Below are 17024 nucleotides of genomic sequence, written 5' to 3'. Positions count from 1 at the left end.
ACACACACACACACACACACACACACACATTTTGATACCCACATTGTGACTGTGCTACCAGATTGTGGACCCCATAATGTAATTAAGACACACACACACACACACACACACACACACACACACACACACACACACACACACACACACACACACACACACATACACATGCACATTCACTCATTCACACGCAGAGGTATGTGGGAGTGTTCACAAGTTAGAAGCTTCAGTCAGACCCAGTCATATTCACGGTGTGTTCAGGGACAGTTTCATTCAGCTCTGCTCTCTGCTCCGCCATGAAGCTGTATGTGATCGTTCCACTATGTGCTCTGTTCACCCTCACCCAACAGGTAAGAAAACACTAAGCCTATAACAATTATTACATAATGGTCTAATTTTCAGTCTTTTTACATAATCGCGGTTTCTTTGTTTAACCAGGTCTTAATGCGTAGGTAACTGTTGATTTTGTTTAGATATGCCAAATTGTAATTATATAAGTTATTATTGGTTGGACTATATATTTGTATTATTATTTCAATTGTTAGATGTTGGGACTTGACCCTTTACATGTTCATAGCAACAAAAATTAAATGAATTTAATAATTTAATAATTTAAAAATTATTTAAAAATAAAAATGTTTTATGACAATAAAGACATGTTGTTTACTTCATATGCTGTGTACATGTGTTATTATATTATCTGGGTCACATGACATTATTTAACCAAAGATGTATCCTGGGATTCACTCAAAACTTCAATTTGTTTAAAAAAATAATAAATAAATAAATATTTTTAAATCTGACTAAAAGAGACAATTATATTGCAATTATTTCTGAGACAATTAATTGTACAGCTAAATTTGTTACAGCTCTAAAAAATACTAGGAAAATATTGATATTATAGTCTTTATATGTGATTACAGATAATCGCACAGTGCCCATTTCTAACTATTTTGGCCAACAGAGCGTCAAATAGTGATGCCAAGGGTCCCGACCAAGTCTAAATATGACACTAAAGGAGACTTTTAGCGTCAACAACAAATGCCACCTGACAAAGCATCGCTTTTTGACGCGATGGGAGAGAGAATGTGTTGGTAAATCAGCCACTCACGAACCTTGCCGTTGTCGCCAACTGTCCAGTTGGTATTAAAACGTCTATTAAAACATCTTCTTATACTTTTCTTTCTTGATTGCTTGTTTCAGTCGGCCTCTTCACCCAGTAATGTGCTGGAACATGTTTCAAGCTCAATTCAACAGTGGCAAAAAAACAACGTTTAATATTCTTGATTTCAGGCACCTTCACCACGCGATAAGTGTGCATGTGAGTTGATTAATTCAGAGAAGGCATTCCCTCATGACAAACTCGGCTCAGTGGAGACCAATGCATTAAAATGCAACAGCAACATCACCCCACAGAAGGTAAGTAGCTGTGTTATCCTCTGACCCAGACTGGGAAGAATGTAACCACCCTTAGCAGCTGTAAAACTGTAATATGGAAATATAACAGTGGTGGAATCAGTACATTTATTCCAGTACTGTACTTAAGTACAAATTTGCAGTACTTGTACTGTACTTGAGTCTTTTCTTTTCATGCCACTTTCTACTTCTACTCCGCTACATTTTATGTACTTTTTACTCCACTACATTCATCTGACAGCTTTAGTTACTAGTTACTTTACAAATTAAGGTTTTTGCACACAAAACATGTAGTTTATAAAACACAATTTTTTTATTATAAATTAAACTTACCCAACAATCATTGGCTGGGAACATTTTCTTTCACAGAACCGTATACAAATAATGTGCAATACACTACTAACGAATACTACACAATAAACTTGGCTCAAACTTCAACAAAGAGAACCTTGTTGTAAACAGTTTTCAGATAACAGGAGAATCGAAATAAAGTGCAATACACAATTTATTTCTTACAGCAACAAGTGCTTTACAGTGAGTTCAATATGTTTCTACTTCTAAACTGGCCTAAACATTTTAACAAAGTACACAGTTGCCATACAATGTGTGTTTAAAGTATACATCCATTCACCAAACGGAAAGGCAGCGATTGGCAGAACAGGCAGCAAAGTGACAGACTCTGAGCCAATGGAAATCACAATTAGTCAGATTGACAGCAGTCTAGCCCAATGGATTGGGGGGGCACCAGGGGGGCCAATCATATTTCGGGGGTGGGGGGGGTGCCACCCCCCAGGCCCCCCCTCTAGACCCGCCCCTGCCAACAATATCCAGGCCTACGAGTACAGCTGTAATGATTAGACCATTAAACACTGATTGACAGAACCGTTGATGTTGTTGTTGATTGTTTCCAGTTTAAAAAGTGAGGATTTTTCTTTAATTTGAATACTTTAAATACATGTCCTGATGATACTTACATGCTTTTACTGAAGTAACATTTTCAATACATTACTTTGACTTCTAACAGAATAATATTACAGTGTGGTTTTAGTACTTTTACTGAAGTAAAGGATCTGAATACTTATGTTTACACCGTAGTGATGCTGTTTAAAGGGTTGAAGGAAAAGGCAACTAAATGTGCAATATTACTGAATTGTACTTTTTCTGTATTTAAACAGTATTTAAATTATTTCTAAAAGGCTTTTTATTCGATTCATGTACTGTGTAGGGGGAATTCATTTTCCTCCCAGTTTACTGTTTACATTTCAATGTGTGAATGAAACAGACTCATTTTGAGACAGCATTTAGGATCTGAATACTTCTTCCACCACTGAATAATAATAATGCTGCACTCCTGCTGCTGGAGTCCTGGGTGAGCACAGTGTTGATCTGCTCTGTGTGCAGACTCTGGAGCTGGAGAGTCTGCTGCTGGGTTTGGAGCGGCGTCTGCCCCAGCTGCAGGACGATGTGTCCATGCTGGAGAGGGAAGATGACGGAGACCTCTACGCAGTCGTCAGCCTGCAGGTGATAGAGAACGAACTGAGGGAGATCAAGCTGTTCATGGACAGGCTCAACAGCACCACCCTGGGACACCAGCACCTAACTGATGACACTAGTAAACAGGTAGAGTCACACAGAGGGCTTCAAGAAAGCAGTGTCTGTCTGCTCAATATGCAGATTCATTTTGGTATCTATAGCAGGGGTCTTTAACATTTTTTAGGCCATGACCCCTAACCTGAAGGAGAGACTAGCAGGGACCCCTTAAAACATATATTGTATTGAATTGCATAGGCCTAACATAATGTGTAGTGTAAACTTTTATGGTGCCCTACAATACTAAGCTACTATTTACATATTCATATATCATTATGTTTTAATGTCAAGCATACATGTGGAAGTCCCAGTGAATCCTTTAGCTTAATTGTATTGGTGGATGACTACCATAGTGGATACCTTACCCATAGGCCAGTTAGCCTATCATCAATGTTGTTGAGGTCGTTGCTGTTATTTTACGAATAGGCAGATTTATCTTTTCCAATAATATGTTGGATTCATAAGTGTTGTCTAAAGAAAATGCATATCACATGTCAGTTAGTCAGTCTGACATTTATTACATGGATTTTCTGCATTTTCTGCTTTCAGAAAAAAGATATGATGTAGCATCAGCGGTACCGTTGCAAAAAAAAATCACAATACATATGCTTTTTTCGATTTTTTCACCCACCCCTATTCTTTATCAATGTATAAGTCAGTCCACTGTCTCTGATGACAGCTGCATTCAAGGGCATTCATGTTTGTAAAAAAGAAAATAATAATCCAAACAAATATTGTGATGTCTGTTCTGCTTCTCAGTTGGAGGAACTGAAAGCAGAGATGCAGGAGCTGGAGACGTACGACACCATGCAGGTCGTGAAGACCCAGCAAGCCAACAATCAGCTGAAGAAAGAACTGGACCAGTGCAGCAAAGGACTTCACGCCACCGACCAACCCACTCAGCCTCCACAAGGTACTGTATGTGCAGCCCCAGTCTCATGGCAGTTCGTGAAATGGTGATGTTATTTAATCTATTGATTCGTGTACAGGGACACGTTTTTTCTGTGTTTCATCGTGTTGGTGAACACAAATTTTAAACTAATGTATTTGAATGGGAAGCATATTACGTGATAACAGCACGATTATGGTAGCGATTAGTATTGAAAAGCTGAAAATCCGCATAAGGAGGTTGGTTGGGGTGGTGGATGGGTAAAAAAACAGAGGACTTTCACCACGGAGACCGGGGATCGCGTCCCGCGTGTGTTAGTTCCTTTACGCGTTCTTCTTTTCCTAACCACAACCTTTCCCCGTCTTTCTTTTCCTAACCACACCATTGTTGTTGGCGTTATTGTCGCCGGCGTGCGGCGTTTGTCCGGCAATTTCCACTGGATGTGAACACAGAGTTGTTTCCCCTCTACTCCTCTGGATGGAAACAAACTGGTGTTGGTTTTGTGGTTCTATTCTACGTGAATTTGCGAGATATTGTGGGTCCTCGTACAGCTGTCAGTCATGGCCGCAGCCGTACCACAACAAATCCAGACCTGGTGGGTATTGACGGATGGCGGAGCATGCAGCCGTTCCGCATCCAGTGGAAATCCACAGTAATTTCCCTGTTGTTGCATCCCCCAGAGACCGCGGCTCCTTTCTTTTTAGTAAACTCTGTGTACACAAACAATGTTGTCAATGCTTGCGTTCATGTGTCGAGCCTTCTTAGTGTTTTATAAATAGCTGTTTTGAGGCTAGCATAAAAGTGCCCCTAGCACTCCCATTCCATTTGACCCAAAAACGAAAATACGGTAAATCTTAAAAGTGGCGATTCCATCCTAAATATGCTTTTAAACTAAAGTTTGACTCGGGTACATTCACAAAAAGACCCTAGGTTGCATTTTGGTGAGAGTTACGCTTTAACCTCCAGCAAAATTACACCCAATATCAAGGGCCATTCTGGTTCTCTGTCTACTGTATCTGCACTTCAATTGAGGTCGATAAGTAGAAGTCATTGCTCAATCAGCTGTAATTATTTTGTACAATTTCTTTCCTTCTCATATATTTAATATTTTCCCCTTAGGGAACTGCCCCCACGGTGAATTTCTGAACATAACGGGGCCAAGGGTGTACACAGCAGGAGAGTACCCTGGCTCCTACACGTATGGAGCCTGGGGTCAGGATCCCAAACCAGAGGCAGGGAAGGAGAGCTGGTATTGGCTGGTAATGTTGACCTCCAGCAACAAATACTCCAACTATGTCCGTCTCTACTCCAGCCTGAGCTCTCTCATTGTTGGGGTGAGCGCACCAGGTAACGAACCATTGTCTTTCAATCACAGTCGAATCATCGTAGTGTCTGAAAATATGGTTATGAAACAAATTTGAATTCCATGTGACCTATTAGGGGTGCTGAATGGCTGATTTTACATAGAATTGCTTGGCAAATCATGATATATAACCTATGTTGGTATAAATATCAGCCTACTAATAATACTGTTAATAACAATCAGAAGGGTAAGGGTACTCATGTGGACAAAAATCAGAAGTGCCGGTACGTACTGGTGATTACTGGCCCATTTCAGGCACTGCATATATGTATAATTGTACTGTATAATAGGCTATACTTTAACTTTTAAAAGAGACTAAACTATTTCCTGAAACAGCTGAACACTGTAATTGTTAGCAAGGAGGAAATAGGAGGTTTGTTGGGGATTATTTTCAGCGGTGAATTAATCCACGTTTGGTGCATTAGTGAGTATTTGGGGCAGCAGGACAGTGTGTGTGGGATTGAGTCAAAATAATCTACAGTGTGTCTGTTCATGGTAATGATGGAACATGTCACTCAGTGCAACAGTGTTGTTTGTTTTCAATATTTAGTGGAATTAATTTACTGTTGATTTGTAGGATTTATTGATAGTAAGAAAACTAAATACGTATCCTTTAAAAGAGTAGGGCACAAATACTTTTTATTGCTTTCTTTAATATTTAACAAATTACAACAACAAACTTACTTATGATTGCATTTGCTCCTTCCCCTCCTGCTCATTCTTCTTCTTCTGCCAGGTAATGTCCAGATTAGCCCCTCTAACCCCACAACCAACACCATCCAGGGACCAAATGTTGTGCTGTACGGAGGGGAGTTGTACTACAATTGTTACAACCTGGATTCTGTTTGTCGATTCAACCTGACCAGCCAAACTGTTACCACATTACAACTACCCAAAGGCACCAGGTTCGCTGCTTTGTCTTTGAGATCATTATTTGAATGGGTGTTGCAGACGCCAGAATAAATGTCTTTATGGCCTCAAACACCATCTTTAAGTCTTCTTCAATACATCATGATGTTCATGTTATAAAGTATGGTCCCATTTATTTTAAAATAGATGATAAAGCAGGGGATGCTTTAGGGGTGTGGCTACACCCAAACTGTCAATCATGATAGAGGCTTAGCAATGCTAACCCTGGCGCTGAGGACATGAAAATAGACCTGAACTTGTTTTGGTATAAAACTTGCTCTGTGTTTTCACTCCATGAAGGTTAATTGGAACATGTTGGCCTACTATAAAGGTCTTGTTCAACACCAGCACCTTTCCAACCAAAGCTAACTAGCTAGCAGTAACATTAGCCAACCAGCTTTGTGTACTCCCGCACATGCAGATGAGCGGAGCAAGTGCCCACAGGTCCCCGTTTACCAGCCTGCAAAACATCGCTTGATGACTCGCTTCAGCTGGTTAAAAAAAATCAACAACTTTCCCTCTTTAGCATTAGCGTGGCACGTATATAACCACATTATCATGGATTCCACCCAACTTCCAGGCAAGTCCCGCCCTACGAAGCAACCCGATTGGTTGGGGTTGGGCATTGACCTCGAGTGGTTAAGGTTAGGATAGCCAATTGGTCAGGGGATAGGACCTGGAACAAAACGGGTTATGTTACCTTGCAAAAGCATGGACGCCTGGCCAATAGTAGCATGTGAATGCTATTGAAGGGTGGGTCTAGCCTAGAAGTTGCATGGGTTCCATAATAACACGTTATAACCATAAAGGCTTGTCACTATCTTGTCCAAATATGATCACTACTGTAGTACTACTACTACAGCCAAAATGCAAACTCCTAGCTTCAAAACGGAAGTCCACAAACCAATGGGTGACATCCTTGATGCTAGGTCCACTATTATAACATTCTATGGAATCTACCTCTGTAAAAAAATAATATACTTGTAAAATTAAGAATGTACAATTTAACATACTTGTACAATTATGAAGGTACAAGCATAACATAATGAGTCCAAGAAAAGATACTGATACATTGTTTACCAAATGAAACATCAGTTCTGTCTCCTGTTTTTTTCAGGTTTAACTCAAAGGGTAACTTCTGCCGCCTTGATGAATGCTATCCGTTCACCGACCTGGACCTGGCGACAGATGAGTCAGGCGTCTGGGTGATCTATACCACCACCCAGGACTTTGGCAACCTGGTGCTGTCCAAGGTGGAAGAGGGTGAATCGCTGAGGCTCGGCCGAACTTGGCACACCTCGGTCTACAAGCAGGGGGTGACCAACACCTTCATGGCCTGCGGCGTGCTCTATGCCACACGGTACCTCAACAAGGACCTGGAGGAGATCTTCTATTCATTTGACACCACAACAGGAGAGCAGAGGTTCAACATTGGCATCTTCATCAAAAAGATGTCTCCCAACATTTATGCCCTCAACTACAGCCCTGTGGACCAGATGCTGCATGCCTACTGTGACTCCTACATGGTCTCTTATAAGGTTTTGTTTAACCGAAATGGATATGCTGACAATGTTTTCCATTAAAGTCTGTATCTAAATAATGGCTGCAGTAATAGTGACCAGCACAAAGAAATAAAGGTGACTCCTTAGTAAAGGCCAGCAAAAATTTGTATTGAGGGGGTGTGGAAATACTACTACTATACGCCTACTGTACATGGTACATGGTCTATTTACATGGTAAATTCTGCACAATGTTAATTTGCATTGCAAAACATAGTTCTCTCTGCAGGTGATTTATGTATATCTTAGAGTGTGAACGCTGTAGTAATATAGTTTATTTGTACTTCTGTCTCATTTGTGTATCATTTAATCAGTCTTAAACAGTACTGTCCAACTTCTATCTGTGGACATGTTGTTTTGCAGTTTGTATGTACAAAATACAGCCTAATGTGTTTTTATTAACTGGTATTGCTAACATTGGCTAACCTGGATAGATACATTCCCACAGTGAAAATACAACTTGTTTTAATGGAACGCGTTATTGTGCCTAAACATACCCAAACTGTGACCGTTTCACAACTTTAAGGTGTTTCAAAACCCGACCATTACATTTAAATATGAGAATGGAAAACACTCATGTGTATCGTCGTATGGTTTGAAGGACATGTTGTCAATTTGATTTTGTCACAGCGGTGGTGAGAGATGTGCAAATGGAAGTGAGAGCTGCTCCACATTTATTGAAAACAAACTGAAAATGATCAGACACCTGATTCCACAAATGTCTGACATGAAGTCTTTATTTCTTACTTGTTACTTGATCAGTACATGGACAGAGACAGCTTACGTTTTATATTTATTTGTATATAATATATTGAAACTTTACATTACACATCTGAATGACAGCAAAGTAGGTAAGAGTCTTTCTACTGTTGTGAATAGAAACAAGCTCATATAGGGAAGACTCCCACAACACGAAACAACCAAATGGAAAAAAAAAAAAGAACTTATTGCTCAATACAAATAATTCATAATGGCAGTATAAGGAAGAAGAAAAGTAGTAGTACACAAGAACCAATATCATCATACCAAGATGAGGTTACACCCTATCGTTGCCTATAAAAAAAAGAGAAACTCCAAGGGAAGAGGAACAGAAATATGTTGAAATTTTCTTCACAATACAGTAGTGTCAGAGTGTTCGTTTCAGGTTACCTGCTCTATAAATAAAAAGTATCTACAAGTGCAAGGAGGACCAAGGTCTATACTAACTGATCGAGTGCCAGCTTACAGGAGCTGTCGACTTCACAAATCACTACTGAACTTCACTATTTATAGACCTTGAGGGAGCAGGAAGGAACTGGGTTTTCATGTACAGGGTTACATGTTAAAGATGTGGGGCAGGGATAGAAGTGCAAATCATATGTGAGGGGGTTATTAGAGGCGTAAATTGACAATACTGTACATCACTTCAAAAAAGGACAAAATACATTCAGGAGCCCCCCTGGGCAGTTTGGGTAGAAGTTGTGTAGGAGGAAACCAAAGTGTAGGTGGCAGAAAATAGCTTAGTAAAGAGAGAAAAGAGAGAAAACACTAAAAGATGATCTTATACTCCGCTACATGCAAACTTCTGTGTTCATGAAATCCAACCATAAGGTTCACAGAGGAGTTACTGATGTGTTTGACTGACTGTCTATTATCTTCGAATAATCTCTCCTCTTGATTTTGTTTCAAACTATTACATTTACTGGATATTTCCAGCTTCAAACATTCATTCATTCAGTCATTCAATATTTTACAGGTCAGAATCTCTCTCTACTGTTTTGGTAATAAACCCTTATCTTCTTCTTTGCTTGAAAAATAAATCCATCTGCTGATCTCTAGGGCCCCCTGGTGCTCAAAAACACAACAACACTACCAAAATTTTGAAAAGTGACTTCAGCTGATAGCCCTTTAGGTTGCGACTGGGTTTGCCTGTGAGAGCCGGGGCACCTTGTGATTTTTTTTATGGGGATGGGGGTATATTTTTTTATGGTGGCTGGGGGTTGCCCTACATTCCAAACTTGGCGCCCAAATGGCTCCAAAAAAGCCCCGCCCCTTACAGGCCACCTCAGGGAAGCGCACTCCTCAGCAATTGGAAGCTACGGCCCCTTCTGACTGGGGACCAGTGGAAACAGAAGAAGGTGCTTATGGTACACAAATACTGTACATTACTAAGCCAAAAACCAGGGGACCCCATCTCTGATTACTACTGACAAGGTGTTCCAGTTTTACAGCAGACAACAGCACACAGCTTCACTAGTCTAAAACTATACTTATATATGTGTACTCTACTGGTGAGATTATGGTTACACATCACATCAAAACGCACACTGACCACACAGCCAACACATTCTCACTCCCAACTTGTCAAATACTATCGCTTAGTCACGACCCCTTGGTATCACTTTTTACCACTTTGTTATTTTTCAATGCGCTTTGTCATGACCCCTTGATGTCACTTTTTGATGCTCTGGGTCAGGAACCCTTAGTGTAATTTTTCAACGAGCAGAGTACTGTAAAACCATTCAGTAAGTGGTAGGGAAAGATCGTGGTTGGGTTAAAAAAATGTACGTTTGAGTGACCAACACATTCTCACTCCTATTGCGTCAAAAAGCTATGGTTGGTCAGGTGCCTTTGCGTTTGTTATTGACGCAAAAAGTCTCCTTTAGCGTCATATTTAGACACGCTTGGTTGGGACCCTTGGCGTCACTTTTTGACGCTCTGGGTCAGGACTCACGTCTAGCCCTTTGGCGTCATATTTAGACGCGCTTGGTCGGGACTATTGGCGTAACTTTTTGACACTCTGGATCAGAAGGTACGTTTAACTGACATGCGGCATGGTGGGTGGGGTTACAAAATGTACATTTCAGTGAAACGCGGGACAAGAAAGGGACAAGAACTACGGTCTCCTGGGTAAAAGTCCTGTGTTGTTTGACCCATCCACTTTCCAACCAACCTCCCTATGCGGATTTTAGGTCTTTCATACTAATCGCTACCGTTGTTGCTCCTAATACTACGTCATCTTACAGCGCTGCGGTCCAGCTGCTGCTCTGTCCGGTGCGTTCCATACAGCCACAAGGGTGATTTTTGCATCGGTATCCAACGTTGAAAGCCACTGACCAAGCGTCAGTATTTTACGAGTTGGGAATGAGAACGGCTTGGACTGACGCGCCACTCCAACCTTATAAACATTGTTGCTCTTCATACTACGTCATTTCACAGAACTGCTATGCCCTATACAGACACTAAAGGGTGCCTCTAATGGCTACTGACTAAGCATCAGTATGTTGACAAGTTGGGAGTGAGAACAGGTTGACATAGCAATGGATTCCTTCTTGTGTGTGAATTTTGTATTAATGTCTTTCCTTTGGCTTAGTTCCCTTACAGCCCACGCAGGTTTCATTTGAGAAGGTGTGTGAAAATGTGTGTGTGCATGGGACTGTTTGTGGTTGTGGATACTTGTGTGTGTGTGTGTGTGTGTGTGTGTGTGTGTTGGGGGGGGTGGATAGCTTTGGTATATCCATAGATGGAGGCTGGGCGCTGTAAGGGAAGGCTGCTGCGAGTTCTTTGGTGGTGACCTGCAAAGAGAGCTTGTGGGTTCATCCTGGTCCTGCCTCGGTCGTCCTGGTCAAGTTTGTTTTGGGTCAGAGTGTGACTGTCATGATGGAGAGCCAAATATGGCCAGAACCGCATCCATGCACTAGAGTTACAGACTGATGATGGTGGTTGCATCCATGGCTCTATATAACTAGCCACAATGTAAGGTGCTAATGAAGAACACCCTAATACTAGATACTACTCAGATACTAGAATGCCCTAAAATGACGTTCATGTTCACATGCATATACGTGTTAATAAATACTTACTCTAGCCTATATTCATGTAGTAGTGGATTGGCTACAAAATGTGAGATGGCAAACAGCTTAAAGCTGCACTCAGCAACATTGCAGTAATGTGGCTCCAAATGGCAGTAATAAGGGAAGATTTGAACTTCAGTAATCAATAATGTGATGTCTCATGTTGACCAGCCTGGCTGTCTCTGTGATGCTCCATACAGAATCAAACCTAATGGAATAAAGCTGTCTGTGGATAAGTGCCTCTTAGGAGACAGTTTAATTTGATTCTTATTTTCTCCATGGCAGAGAAACAAACACAAGAATATGTAGTGTCCCGATTAGTGTGAATAGGACAATCTTGCATTGCACTGCACAGATCCAATAATATCCCTCTATTAGGTAAAATAATATTCACAGATTACATGCTATTTACGCAAATTGTACAATAAACTCTTCATCTCATGGTGCCTTTTTCATTGTCTTTTCTGTAAATTGCTCATCATCAAGATTCTTCAAACACAAATCTGGTTGTACTTTGGCCATATCACATACACATTATCATGGGAAAAGCAATACAAATGGATGGAGGTGCACATTTGTGCCAGCTAAGCTCCCTGGTGGTGTAGTGGCTAGGTCTCAGTTCGCTAATGACTTGCGGCCTGAAACGCATGTATGCAGATTATATCACTTTTTTTGCATTCAAAGTGTAGTTTACAAGTTTGACATAAAATCTTACCAAGTGCAGCTTTAAATCAGCGTAGTGTACTATAGCTAGCTATGCTCTTAGACTAAAAAAAGCTAACAAATCCTCTCTATGCACTACAGGTGCACTCGGCTACGATGGGCTGTGTTCTGTTGTCTTTCAAATTCTGGACACACCCTCTGACCCTCACCAGTCACACAGAGAAGAAACCATCTCTTCGAAACAACAGTAAGAGAGATACTCGCTTTTTGTCCATACAACAAAATAATAAACTGCTTGCAAAAATACTGATGCATAACACTTTTTCATTAAGGTACCACCTAAAGGTTGTGTTTTCCTTGCCCACACTTTTATCTTCTCTGACCGATTTCCAAATGACATTATTAACAGCAGCTCATATCATATATGGCTGTCTTGACAGCTGACAGACAGCATTACGTCCTTTTCTGTGGAGGCGTGGGTGGTGGGGGTGCAGGCAAAGAAAGAGGAGACAGCAAACACAAGAATAACACTGCAAGAACAAAAACAGTTGCCTAAATCGTTTAAGTGCTGGGTCTTAGTAGCAACACATATGTTATTTTACAGTGGAGGAGGGAAAAGATGGCAGACAAAGGGATCCAGATGAAATAGATGAAGCAAAGAGAGAGCTGTCCCCACCTTGTTCATGAACTTTCCTTCCTGTTGCCATCTCGTTCTACAATCTACCATGTCTGACTACGGAGAATTAAGGTGTGTGTCAAATCGGATACTCCCGTGAGTACACTATGTACTTATTTGTGTAGTGCGTACATTTTGACAGGGTAGTGTTGTCTCAAATCACGCACGGCTGTTATGCACTGATCGAAAATGCCTCTACCTTTTCTTTTTAATGGTAAATTGCAGCCGGGCAGAGCATTACCGCCACCTAATGTCGCTATCTGAATATAGAATAGTGGTACTTACTGAATAAACAAGTGCATGAAGTACATTTGTAAAGTTTGGTGTTTGCATGTTTCAATCGTTGCATTTTCCTCGCCCGCCATTTTCACAAGTTTGAAAGAAATATTGGTGGGAGGCTATAGCTTAGTGTGGGCTATTTGAGACACAGCAGTAGTCACACCTTCTATCCTTCACATTTTCCTCATACCCCTACCCCGTCATTTCTTGGCCATCATCCGTCTTGCTCTTTCCCTCTCCATCCCTCCACCCCCTCCCTCTTTCTAGGTCTGGCCGACTCCTCAGCAGGACACCTCCATGGTGTGGGTGACCGGGCCGACTCCCTCGGTGCTGTCGGAATGGGTGCAGGCCCGAGAGCGGGACCCATCGATCGAGCTGGCGCTGGTCAGGGAGGCCGTCCTGGAACGAGCCAGGCGGGTCATACTGGCGGAGGGCACTGGGACGGGGAAGGGTGGAAACAAATCAGAATTCAGCATTACATTTTGTAAAAAAAAGTGTGTGATCATTTGATAATGTGGAGATGTTGGGAATACATGCTAATGTGGACAAGTGAAGAATATCGTTTTGCGCGTGAGAACAGGCAGCTGGCTGGCTCACACAACAGCCCTGAATGGTTAGGGTTGTTCATTAAAGAGCCCCTATTATACTTCTTTTCAGCGTCTTATTTGTACTCTTGGGGTCTACTAAAAAAGGTTTACATGCTTTGATGCAGGGCTGTAGTACTTGAGAGACGTTTTTCCATTGTCTTGGACTTGTCTTGAACTCTTGGTAGTTGGACTCGGAATGGTCTCGGACTCGGCCATATGACTTACCAAATATTCTTGTTGGTCTGGACCGAGTCCAGCACTTAATGCTTTTTTTTCTAAAACATCTTCCTCCTTTAAAACATAATCATTGATAAAGCGTGCTTGTTCAGAAAAAAGGTGTTGGTTTAATTCAAAATCCATCTAGAACAGGCATTGACATTGGTCGCCTGGTGTTTGCCTGGCTGTGTCATATACCGCAATTATCACGCCTCAATCATTTTCAGAATACTATTTTTCGGTCATGACCGTCTCTGATTTGGACTCTGTCTTGACTTGGTCTCGACTACTCCTGGGCTTGGACTTGTCTTGGACTCGACAAATTTGGACTTGACTACAGCCCTGCTTTCATGTTCAAAAAACATTGTTTCTCATACTGCCCATTGGTGCAGCTCCTCTGCCTGTCTGAGCTCTTGGCCCACCTTCCTGAAAAGCCCAGTCTGTTTTGGTTGGTCAGCTGGCCCACTCTGTTGTGATTGGTAAACCCAATTCAAACAAGCCAGTGGGCGGCCTGTGCTTGTTCAGGCAGCACCACTGGGCAGCACATATAAAAAACTGGGCAGGCTTCCTCAATCAGTGACATCACTTTTTGAGGTATTTCAAACAGGAATGTGGGCGAGGTGTTTTTAGGCAGTTGAGATAAAGTGCTGTCTGTGGTAGAGAAAGCTCCATTTGGAGTGAAATGTTTTATTTTTTTACTTTATAAATCTATTACAATCTATTACAAAAAACTATATAACACTCTAAAAGATGAAAAAAATTCAAAAAACATAACAGGGGCTCTTTAAAGCTGTCAGTGTGTCTACACACAGACACATTGTCGGCATCGTGCACTTTGTGTTATATGAAGCTTATTGTTATGGAATTGTATTAAATTAGCCTAGTTATTAATTAATAATCAATTAATTAATAGCAAGTGAATTGAGATTGTTTTGTCAACTGCTGTTCCAAGGTTAGGAATTACACTCTATGTATCAATCCTGTTTCTGAATATGTTAAGCTTGAGGTTTAACAAAAGTATAATAATTCCATAAGAAATTTGTAGGATTCATGCAATAAAACAATACATTATTGATGTAATTGTCGGTACGTTTAAATCAGTGATGAATAAAAAAAAAGGTCTACAGTTGGAATGGTTACCATGCCTCAAGCTGCATTAACTACCTCCGCAAAGAAGGTAATGTTTTCCGTTCTGTTTGTCCATTTGTCCGTGTCGTTTGTTTGTTTATCTGTCTGTCAGTTAGCAGGATTACGGAAAAATTACTAGCTCACTCATTGTGAAACTTGGTGGAACGGTGTGGCATGGGCCAAGAAAGAACCCATTATATTTTGGAGCGGATACACATTATTTTTGACATTCTTTAACATTGCGAGATAGGATGTTTGTGCTGCATTCATATGGTGTCGGAATAATCGGGAAAATGAGTTCCCGACTGGGAAAATTCACAAAACACTGCATAAACAATGTGAGTTAGGGTATGCCTTGGTGGAGGACTGTCACTCCGAGTACCGTTTTAGTTGCTGTAGCATTCATTTGGAGTCATATTTCTGGCCACCTGACACATTTTCACTTTCCCTTTAGATCTGTTTTGGTCTCTACCAACTCAGGCTCTGAAGCTGCTGAATGCGCAACTATGTTATCCAGCTAGTTACAAATGTTGCTTTACTTGTTATTTGGCACTTTTCGGGTAGTGTATGGGGGTTAACCAGAGTGTTTTCTGATCCTGTAAGCTTGATGAAAGTGGACTTTGTGGGCCAGAAAACCACAACAAAGAGCTACAAGAGGCTAAAAATAAGTTGCGGGGAACTGCAGGGCTGATGCATAATTCTTCACAATAAATGACTCCTTTCACATGTCAAACAGTAATTTGATCCATGTTAATATTAATTAGCGCAGCTTTAAAGAGCTGATAACCTGGAATTAATTTGATTTGTTTTAGTGTATCCACCCTGACTATAGTACAACTCAAGAAAACGTTGAATACCTCAAATGGTTTGAGCATGAACAATTTAGAACACTGGCTCCAGCTTTAAGAGACCTGTATCAGTCCAAGGGATGCTGGCTGAGTCTTGTTTGGTTCTCGAAAAAATGTCACGCTCTGCTTTTTATTGAGGCTGCAGAGTCTTTGTATGGCTTTCAACAAAAGCCCAGAGCCCTAGAGGACAATTTTGAGTCTCTCATTCAAAGTACACTTTGCTGCTTTAAAGGCTAAACTTGTACTTGTCTAAGGTCGGTCGTCATTTAAAGACATTGTTTGTTGCAAACTTAGTCCAAAAGGCTGTGCTCGAAGCTAGCTGAAGGCCATGCAAAGAGTAGTATTGGAGATGCAATGACAAAGGAATGTGGAGAGAGGAAGTAAGGGCAGTATATTTTTCCATTGGAGGAAAATATATTTGTAATAAAACAATGATGGGGGTTTAATGTCCTTGGGATAAAAAAAATTAAAAAAAAAACACTAGAAATGACAGCACATGTAATTTTTTTTTTTTATAACAGCCCAAAATAATGTATTCATAACCAAATGAAATTAAAATAAATTTCACAATGTCATCGCACAGGGCAGCAATAAGAGGTCAGAGGATGAAGGGGGAGGAGGAAGTACCTGGCCCTCCACTCAACCTCCGATCCTTCACATAAGCGACTGAGAGAACGGGGCGGGGGGAGACAGAGGGCAAGATTAACACAGATCATGTCCCTCTGCATGAAACACATGACATCACAGCACACACACATCACTACGATAACACAGCCGCTGAAATAGTTATTAGAAATGACTGCAAGGGCAAAGACACAAACATATGAAATCACACTCTCATGGTACGTGTCCACAGTCAACGCATTTTCATAACGGGTTTGTATGATATTGTACGAAAATGTATGCACACCAAAACGTATGATATCATACGAAACTAGGAGACTGCTGGCTGGTCATGTGATGCCGCTGGTTACATGACGCCGGCTGGCTACGAGCTCCATGACGCCGAGCGGCAGTTGCTAGCTGTTTAAGCTGCAACAGAGCTTTGTGACGCCGGCTACAGACCTCCGT

General features: G+C 41.1%; 2 protein-coding genes across 4 annotated transcripts in view; one reads left to right on the top strand and one right to left on the bottom strand.

Annotated features, from left to right (window-relative positions):
- Nucleotides 1-187: 187 nt before the first annotated feature.
- Nucleotides 188-8061, top strand: LOC144522698 (olfactomedin-4-like). The gene is made up of 7 exons (XM_078257975.1): nucleotides 188-347; nucleotides 1291-1416; nucleotides 2815-3033; nucleotides 3763-3916; nucleotides 5012-5239; nucleotides 5992-6160; nucleotides 7282-8061. The coding sequence occupies exons 1-7, from the start codon at nucleotides 294-296 to the stop codon at nucleotides 7745-7747; spliced, it is 1416 nt and encodes a 471-aa protein (XP_078114101.1). The 5' UTR covers nucleotides 188-293; the 3' UTR covers nucleotides 7748-8061.
- Nucleotides 8062-13154: 5093 nt separating this feature from the next.
- ndrg4 (NDRG family member 4) overlaps nucleotides 13155-17024 on the bottom strand; it is a 64636-nt gene continuing 60766 nt past the window's right edge. For 2 of the 3 annotated variants that reach the window (XM_078257978.1, XM_078257976.1), the window contains 2 exons: nucleotides 16581-16619; nucleotides 13155-13610 (listed from right to left, as the gene is read on the bottom strand). In XM_078257978.1, the coding sequence (XP_078114104.1) occupies nucleotides 13456-13610; nucleotides 16581-16619 (194 nt within the window). In that variant the 3' untranslated portion in view covers nucleotides 13155-13455. The remainder of the gene's footprint in view (nucleotides 13611-16580; nucleotides 16620-17024) is intronic. The other variant, XM_078257977.1, reaches the window with a different exon arrangement.

The sequence above is a fragment of the Sander vitreus genome, chromosome 8, assembly GCF_031162955.1.
Source record: "Sander vitreus isolate 19-12246 chromosome 8, sanVit1, whole genome shotgun sequence".
In the NCBI taxonomy this organism is placed as follows: domain Eukaryota; kingdom Metazoa; phylum Chordata; class Actinopteri; order Perciformes; family Percidae; genus Sander; species Sander vitreus.
The sequence above is the reverse complement of the archived record's forward strand: the minus strand, read 5'-3'. Positions and strand labels throughout refer to the sequence as shown.

Excerpts from the sequence above, each read along its gene's own strand:
- LOC144522698 (XM_078257975.1), top strand. The coding sequence starts at position 294 with ATGAAGCTGTATGTGATCGTTCCACTATGTGCTCTGTTCACCCTCACC. Across the intron at positions 348-1,290 it reads TGTTCACCCTCACCCAACAG|GCACCTTCACCACGCGATAA; the intron begins GTAAGAAAACAC and ends TCTTGATTTCAG. Across the intron at positions 1,417-2,814 it reads GCAACATCACCCCACAGAAG|ACTCTGGAGCTGGAGAGTCT; the intron begins GTAAGTAGCTGT and ends CTCTGTGTGCAG.